Here is a 9,431-nt window from a genome sequence, read left to right as displayed (position 1 = left end):
CAACCTCCGCCTCCCGGGTTCAAGCGATTCTCCTGCCTCAGCCTCCTGAGTAGATGGGATTACAGACACATGCCACCACACCTGGCTAATTTTTGTATTTTTAGTAGAGACGGTGTTTCACCATACTGGTCAGGCTGGTCTTGAACTCCTGACCTTGTGATCCACCTGCCTCAGCCTCCCAAAGTGCTGGGATTGCAGGTGTAAGCCACCATGCCCGGCTGATTTTTTTGCTCTAGATTTCTCAGTCTTTTTATATGTGGTGTATTTTAATTCTGTGTCTCTAATAAGGGGATATAATAGATACCATTCTACAAGCTCATTGGGTCATGAATTTTTTTATTGTTGCTACATATCTAGAGGGATTAATATTATTCAGTAAAATATGGGGAAACACTAGCCAAATGAATAAATTATCAGCCTTTAGATTGTATTCAAGAACTTTCATAATCTCCCATGTTAAATTAAATATCCCCTACTGGTCCCTTGTCACTCTTTGTGTATGCTCTTCTGCGTTTGTCTCTTAATATATTATCTGTATCCATCTTCACCATGGACTGTGGGGTCCATGGGCTCTCTTTATCTCTGTATCCTCAGCACTAAACAGTGTCTGGCATGTAATAGCTCACTAACAACTCACTGAATAATAAATGAATCTGTTTCTGAAATAGGAATTTTCCCCAGCTGTGTTATTATTGTCATACTTACAGGATCATTGGTTTCTTTAATTTGTAGGTCTGGAAAAAGAATTAAAATTATATATTAGAGCTGAAAGAGACCTTCAAGTTCATCCAGGCCAGCAGTTTTTAGACTACATATCTTCAGTATTCCATAATCCTCTTTCCCACCAGTTCCCCTTCCCTGCAGGGGCTGTTAAAGGGAGTGGAAAGGAAAAAGTGGCATATGAAACACATGTTCTCTTAGCAGTTTTAAATGTTAGGTTTCATAAATTCCCTTTGAGGAGGAGTTCCGAGGCTACACTTTGGGAACCGTTGGTCTAGTGTCCAATCACCTTGCTTATGAAGAAGTGATAACAGGCCCAGAATAATTGACTTTCCCACTGTCACAAAGTTCTTAGTAACAGAGCCAGAACTAGGATTCAAATGATCTTACTTTCACAGTTCTCTTTGCAATATTTTGAAAAATTAAAAAGCTCATTAGATTATGAACTGAAATTCAGTTACGTGTTCACATGAAAACTTGTACATAAATGTTCACCATGGCTTTATTCATATTAGCCCAAAACCGGACACAGCACAGATGTCTTTCAACAGATAATGGATAAACAAACTAACGTATTCATACAGAAGCCATATATGTAATAAAATGGCATAGAACTAAACACACAAATAAGTGCAAGTAAAACCAGTGCCATGTGAATGAGATCATTGGATTGTTTCCTTGTCAATATCCTGATTATGATAATTGTATTGTAGTTTTGTACGATGTTACCATTGGGAGAAACCGGGTAAAGGGCACAGGGAATCTCTCTGTTTTATTTCTTACAACTGAGTGTGAACCTACAAGTATCTCAAAAAGCTTAATTTAAAATTTTTTAAAAATAAAAGTACAGATGCCTCCAAGAAATAAAATAATTATGTGGATTTATTATTTAGAGCCAAACTTGGAATGCCACAGTTCTTGAGTCCTGAAGCCCAGAGTCTTTTACGAATGCTTTTCAAACGAAATCCTGCAAACAGATTAGGTAAAAATTTTAATTAATTTGTTTATGTTGTGTATTTGTTGGTGTTTGTTTTTAGAGGGGAGTGGATATTTGTTTTATGGTGGAATTATTAACTATTTAGACAAGGCTAGGCATGCTGGCTCATGCCTGTAATCTTAGCACTTTGAGAGACCAAGGCGGGAGAATTACTTGAGTCCAGGAGTTCAAGACAAGTCTGGGCAACATGGCAAAACCCCGTCTTTACAAAAAGTACAAAAATTAGCCAGGCCTGGTGGTGCACACCTGTAGTCCCAGCTACTCAGGAGGTTGAGGTAGGAGGATCGCTTGAACCTGAGAGGTTAAGGCTGCAGTAAGCTGAGATTACACCACTGCACTCCAGCTTGGATAATAGAGCAAGCCCTTGTCTCAAAAGTAACTAATTAATTAGGCAAGTATTGAAAGCAAAGGCTGAACAATATGTATATTTCTCCTAGAGATAAAATTACCAATGAATCCATTTTTGATAGGTGCAGGACCAGATGGAGTTGAAGAAATTAAAAGACATTCGTTTTTCTCAACAATAGACTGGAATGTAAGTATAGAATGAAAACTTGCTTGAAATATTTCATTAGAATTAAAATATGTCTAAGTCTCTTTTTTTTTCCTCCAGAAACTGTATAGAAGAGAAATTCATCCACCATTTAAACCTGCAACGGGTAGGCCTGAAGATACATTCTATTTTGATCCTGAGTTTACTGCAAAAACTCCGAAAGGTAAGGAGAAAATGTGAAAATACAGATATAAGATAACAAATATATATTTTTTCTTGTTCAACCAGAAAATCTTTTCCAGACTCTGGGCACAGTGGCTCCCGTCTGTAACCCCAGAACTTTGGGAAGAAGGCCAAGGCAGGCAGATCGCTTGAGGCCAGGAGTTCGAGATGAGCCTGGCCAACATAGTGAAACTCTGTCTCTACTAAAATACAAAAATTAGCCGGGTTTGCTGGCATGCGCCTGCTATCCTGGCTACTTGGGTGGCTGAAGTATGAGAATCCCTTCAACCCGGGAGGTGGAGGTTGCAGTACATCAAAATCACACCACTGCACTCCAGCCTGGGTGACAGAGCGAGACTCCGTCTCAAAAAGAAGAAATGAAAACCTTTTCCAGGATAACCCTTTATGCTATTTTCAAATCTCCTAAATTTGCTGTAGATCCACCTTGTATCTCCCCCGTTCCACCCCAGCTGGGTTATTATAGAGGGCCGCAGTGTCTAATATGGTAGCCAGTAGCCACATGTAGCTAATTAAATTTAAATTAATTAAAATTTAAAATGTAGTTTCTCAGTCACACTAGGCACATTTCAAATGTTGAAAAGCTACATGAAGCTAGTAGCTATCATATTAGACTGTAAAGATAAAATTTCCATCATTTCAGGAAATTCCATGGGACAGCATTAATTTTGAATATCATTAACCCTATAATTCGTCAATTTATTCTTCAAATGAATTAGCTATTTTCTAGGCTCCGAGGGACTAGGATGTTGGTGTTGTAATGGCAATACACAATCAGAAAAGATCTGATACAGTGCCTCACAGGTATCCTGGAAGGCAAGAGGTATATACTGTGTACCTGAGAAATAGAATTCCAGAATAAGTGAAAAAGGTCATAGTCTCAACAGTTTTTCCCTTAGTTACCTTGCAAATGAATCTTGTCACTTCTTACTCTTTTCAGATTCACCTGGCATTCCACCTAGTGCTAATGCACATCAGCTTTTTCGGGGGTTTAGTTTTGTTGCTATTACCTCAGACGATGAAAGCCAAGCTATGCAGACAGTTGGTGTACATTCAATTGTTCAGGTGAGTGGATGTCTAAATAATTTTAGATTTGGAATGTTGTAATATATAGTTTATTCTGTGAATAATTAGATTTTTTTTCTGCTGACTTTAAATGAGCAATTTAAAATACATTTTAGACTGGGTGCAATGGCTCACACCTGTAATCCCACCATTTTGGGAGGCCGAGGTAGGTGGATCACTTGAGGTCAGGAGTTTGAGACCAGCCTGGCCAACATGGTGAAACACTCATCTCTACTGAAAATACAAAAATGAATTGGGTGTGGTGGTGCATGCCTGTAATTCTGGGTACTCAGGAGGCTGAGGCACAAGAATCACTTGAACCTGGGAAGCGGAGGTTGCAGTGAGCAGAGATTGCAGCACTGCACTCCAGCCTGGGTGACAGAGTTGAAACTCTGTCTCAAAACATAAAATAAAATAGAATACATTTATATCATTAACTTTACTCTTTGAAATTTTTTTCATTTATCATCGAAAAGGTTGCAAGAGCCAAAATCCTAGATACCTATGTGACTTGAAAATAGAGTTGAGCTGTGTTAATTATGTCCTCTCCTGTGCCTCAAAATGTTTTTCATGCTGAGTTTGTTTCACCCTTTGCCTCCATCAGGTCAGCCATGATGAATTGAGGTCTTCTGGTTCTTTGATGCCTTAGAACAGGGGTCAGCAGACTTTCTCTGTGAAGGGTCAGATAATATTTGAGACTTTGTAGGCTATATGGGCTCTGTCACAACTACTCAACTCTGCTATGTAGCACAAAGCAGCCGCAGACAATACATAAGTAAGTGGACATGGCTGTGTGCCAATAAAACTTATTTACATACACAGGCAATAATTCAGATTTGGCTCACTGACCATAGTTTGGCAACGTTGGCCTTAGAAAGATACAAGAAATAAAAATGAACTCAAATCTTAAGTCATCTTTCTAATCAAAGGGAACTAGATATATCTTTTGAAGCAGTAGATTGTTTTAGTATATAATTTGTACTTGGATTTGCTTGATGATTAAGTTGCTTTTGCTCTAAAGTTTTTTCATAAGTCAGTTATCCTGCTTTCCACTTTGTAGAAAACCAATTAAAACGCTGGTTTTTAAGCAGAGCGCATGTTGGAATAGCCTGTGCCATTTACTATGCAAGCATAGGAATGTATGGCAACTTTTTAAATTATAAATTCTGTACCTAACATAGAAACCACAAACTTGTATATTCTACAGAATTCAAGTTTTAATGTATAGTATACAAAGCTCATGGGCATGGAGGTCTCATATCAGTATAGCCAAGGGCAGCACAACTTTCCTCAGCCTGTTTATGGAATCAATAAGTTACTGTTCATTATCTGCTGTATATGTTATTAGTCCCTAACCCATGACCAGCTTCTTTAGCAGAAGTTGTATAAAGCTATGACTTCGGGGTGAAGAAAGAAGGGCGTGGCTACTGAAAGCCCAAAATGGCGCTCATAGGTATTGCTTGCAAATACATTGTTTTTATTTAATCTTCAGCATTACTCTCTGAGAAAATACAGGCTCAAAGTTACACAGCCTGTAAGTGGTGCATCTGAGACAAGAATTCAGATGTTCTAATTCTGAATCCTCCTAAATCCTTTTCTTCTATACATAGATTTCAAACTTCTCATTTGCAAATGTGCTTAAAAACCTATAGCTGATTCGGAAGTGGAATGAGGCTGAATCACAGACAAGGATATGGGCCCCACATCAAGTAGCTCCGTTTTTTCTATTGGGCAAATTCAATTTTTATTTTTAACATAAGCTTTTTTAAGGCACATTTCTTGCTGTACATTTCATTGTAAACACTTCCAAAATCACTTATAGAAGAATAAGTACTATAAAGATGTATTTTTATTCTTACTCATTTATATGTAGAGCATCAACAATGCATGCTGAGTAACATACTTCCCTATTAGAAAATGCACTAAAGACATTATGGGACTCTTCACCAATTTATAATTTTTTGTAGCAGTTACACAGGAACAGTATTCAGTTTACTGATGGATATGAAGTAAAAGAAGATATTGGAGTTGGCTCCTACTCTGTTTGCAAGAGATGTATACATAAAGCTACAAACATGGAGTTTGCAGTGAAGGTAAATATTTTTTATTTAAAATCTAATTTGTACAGTTATTGTTAATGCATGTCAGTACCAGTTAAAAATTACACTCCTCTCATTGTTAAAAATGTCTTTTGTTATAAAAAAAATTAAATTTAAATATCTGGCTAGTGATATTTAGAGACCTTAATCTATCTAGAACCCTATAAGCTAAAGGTAAGGTGGTTATACATCTAGTTTGCCCAGAGCAGTACCAATTTACACCTCAAGTGATTTTTAAAGTATCTTTTTTGCTCTCAGAAGTCCCCATTTTATGCTCAGGGTGTCAGCAAATTCCTCAAAATTGTATGCAAAATTTTGTATGTTTGTATCTTCTCTGGCAAAAATGTTCATACCTTTCTTTACATCTAAAAGGATCTTGGAACTAATAAAAGAATAAAAAACCACTATAAAATTCACTATCATTGGCTGTTTTAATTTCATCAAGTATCCTAAGACAGAATTTTCTAAGCCAAAAACCAAGAAACCTAGCTCTGCAATAAAGTTTGAATTTCAAACCTTTGTTTGTTCACTTGCAACTAAGTAAGTGAACAAACACTATATTCAAATCTGTCTTTTCACTTCTTGGAATAGTAGCCTCTGCTCTCCAATCTCAAGCAATTCAAACAACATCTAAAGCTTTCAACTTATTTAAACCTTAAGACTGGTTTATAAATATGCATAGCTCCTGTTTAGAGAGATAGTGACATTAGTTGTTATTACTGTTCTAAACTCAGATGTAACTGCTTCAAAGTCATCAGTGTGTATAGGACTTTTGTGTGGATAGGATGAACCATAGAAATACATTTAATTTGCTTCATTGGAAGGACAATAAAGCTAATGTTAAAGAAGGAAATAAATTTTTAAAGAAATACATTTAATTTTCTATTTTCTTATTCCTTGCTCTTACTGAAATCTAAGATACATAGAAATTTTCAAATTGCTTACATGAAAGGAGAAAAGACTAATAACATATTTGGTGGGCAATTTAAGGATGTGTCTTGCCTCCATAAATACATGATAACAAGCAGAAATGTCCTGAGGCCCCTTTGCATTACAGAAACCTTGAGGACTATGCCTAAAACCTCAAAAATATCTCCAAGCTGTTTGTGGATATTTGTGACTTAAATGATTCATAAAACCCATCCCAATACAACTGGATGCTACTGAAATTACTACATATTTGAGATCCACAAGCACAAGTATAGATCTAATGTAAACTGGGCTCAGATTAGCAGATCCATGCCAAAAACAACCCCTCTCAGTGTCTTCTGGTTTTCAAAAGACTAGTCCCAGATCATCTCTTAAATTAACATGTCTGTTCCATATACCTGTCCTCTTAATCACCCATTTGCCTAATTCCACATTATCGTTTGCAGTTGATTGCAGTGGGCACCTATGTGTTTATCTTCCCTCTTCTCCAAATACAGAACTGTTTTACGACTACAGTTCATCCTTGAATAACACAGCACTTAGGAGTGCTGATCCCCAAGCAGTTGAAAATCTGTGTATAGCCTGATTCCCCTAACTTAACTACTCATAGCCTACCGTTTACCAGAAGGCTTACTGATAGCATATATACACATTAACACACATTTTGTATGTTATATTTATTAGATACTGTATTCTTGCAATAAAGTAAGCTAGAGAGAAGGAAGTGTTATTAAGAATATCATGCCAGGCACAGTGTCTCACGTTTGTAATCCTAGCACTTTGGGAGGCCTTGGTGGATTGGTTGAGGCCAGGAGTTTGAGACAAGCCTGGGCAACATAACAAGACCCTGTCTCTACAGAAAAATTGTTTAAAAATTAGCTAGGCATGGATACGTGTGCCCGTAGTCCCAGCTACTCAGGAGGCTGAGATGGAAGGATTGCTTGAGCTCAGAAGATTCAGGCTGCAGTGAGCTATGATGGTGCTACTCTACTCCAGCCTTGGCACCATAGCCAGACCTCATCTCTACAAATAATTTTTAAAATTAGCTGAGTGTGGTGGCATGTGCCTGTGGTCCCAGCTACTCAGGAGGCTAAGGTGGGAGGATCACTTGGACCCAGGAGTTCAAGGTTGCAGCAAGCCATGATCGTGCCACTACACTCCAGCCTGGGCAACAGAGCAAGACCCTGTCTCAAAAAAATTATAAGGAAAAGAAAATATATTTACTATTCAATTAAATGGAAGTGGATCATAGTAAAGGTCTTTATCCTCATCATTTTCACCTTGAATAAGGTGAAAATGTAAGTAGGCTGAGGAGGGAAGAGGAGGAGGAGTTGGTCTTGGTGTCTCAGGGGTGGCAGAAGCAGAAGAAAATCCACGTGTGATTGGTCCCTCATAGTTCAAAACTGGGTTGTTCAAGGGTCAACTCTAAATCTATTTCAGATAGAAGATTGGGCTCATACTGAGAGTTGTAACCTCTTTCCTAGGTTGCTGGAGGGCCTGGATATTTAGTACATATATTAATTACTAAGCTGTTTAAAATTGAACATACAAAGGCCACCTAATTTGTTTCAGATCACTCTTTAAATGAATTGAAAGCAAAATTTGTCTTTTTTGTATAATATTAGTTTAGCAGATTAAAATATTAAGAGAAATATTTTTAAGGAGCAGCCAAAATAAAAGGGTTAGAAAGCTACATTACTATTTTAAAGGGCTTTATTGAAATAATTGAACTAAATTCTAACCAAATAAAATTCTAGGTGTGATTTTCTGTGTAGCTTTCTGCCTAACTTCAAAAAGAATATTGTTCTGCTTAACTGGTAATTAGCTTTTATAAGTAGCTTACAACTAACAGGATATTCAATTGAAGAATTTTATTAAAGGAAATATTCAATAAGCAGGTGTTAGTGGTGGTGTTATATCTAGCTCTTAATTATCTGTATTGATGGGTGGTTAGAAATTGATTAGAGTTCCCAAATGTTTAAGACCTTCAAGGATAGAAGAAAAGATACGTTAACTGTGTTCTTGGTACCTTTTCTCAAGACTTTTTGAGTTTTTGGTAAGTCCTAAACTTACTACAAACTTATATTGGAGAGGCATGGTGGGAATGTGACTCATGAGTTGTAATTTATAGCCTTGCCATCTATATTAAGACTGGCTTTCTGATCAAACAAACTGGCCAGGTAGTTGAATAAAACTGATTGATAAATGACTTATTTATATACTATTTACATGAGGTAATGCCCAAGGTCTGCAGCTATAAACAGTTAATAACTGTATAGTTCATGAGCTTCTGTTCTAAAATATTTGCCTTTTAGATTATTGATAAAAGCAAGAGAGACCCAACAGAAGAAATTGAAATTCTTCTTCGTTATGGACAGCATCCAAACATTATTACTCTAAAGGATGTAAGTAGACTCTTTAACATGGATCATTTGAATCAGTTGTCTAACTCACATTGAAAATAGTGTATTTTCAAAAATCGTATTGTAGACAAAGGACTCAACGTAGGCTGAGCACAGTGGCTCACGTCTATAATCTCAGCAGTTTGGGAGGCCAAGACAGAAGGATTACTTGAGGCTAGGAGTTCAAGACCAGCCAGGTCAACACAGCAGGAACCCCATCTCTATGAAAAAAAAATTTTTTTTAATTAGCTGGGCTGGGCACAGTGGCTCACACCTGTAATCCCAGCACCTTAGGAGGCTGAGGCAGGAGGATTGCCTGAGCCCAGGAGTTCAAAACCAGCCTGGGCAACATAGAGAGACCCTGTCTCTACAGAATATTTAAAAATTAGCCAGGCATGGTGGCTCACACCTATGGTCACAGCTACTCTGGAGGCTGAGGTGGGAGGATCGCTTCAACCTGGCAGGTCAAGACCACAGTGAGCAGT

The 9,431-nt window shown here is 37.5% G+C and overlaps 1 protein-coding gene across 1 annotated transcript in view; it reads left to right on the top strand.

Annotated features, from left to right (window-relative positions):
* Positions 1-9,431, top strand: part of RPS6KA3 (ribosomal protein S6 kinase A3) — a 114,197-nt gene that overhangs the window by 86,540 nt on the left and 18,226 nt on the right. The window contains exons 11-16 of the mRNA XM_017540673.2: positions 1,614-1,702; positions 2,188-2,252; positions 2,331-2,433; positions 3,391-3,515; positions 5,483-5,608; positions 8,860-8,949. Coding sequence (XP_017396162.2) covers positions 1,614-1,702; positions 2,188-2,252; positions 2,331-2,433; positions 3,391-3,515; positions 5,483-5,608; positions 8,860-8,949 — 598 coding nt within the window. The remainder of the gene's footprint in view (positions 1-1,613; positions 1,703-2,187; positions 2,253-2,330; positions 2,434-3,390; positions 3,516-5,482; positions 5,609-8,859; positions 8,950-9,431) is intronic.

Source organism: Cebus imitator, unplaced genomic scaffold, assembly GCF_001604975.1.
Source record: "Cebus imitator isolate Cc_AM_T3 unplaced genomic scaffold, Cebus_imitator-1.0 Scaffold128, whole genome shotgun sequence".
NCBI classification, from domain to species: domain Eukaryota; kingdom Metazoa; phylum Chordata; class Mammalia; order Primates; family Cebidae; genus Cebus; species Cebus imitator.
Note: the sequence above shows the minus strand (reverse complement) of the source record. Positions and strands in the feature narration are given on the sequence as shown.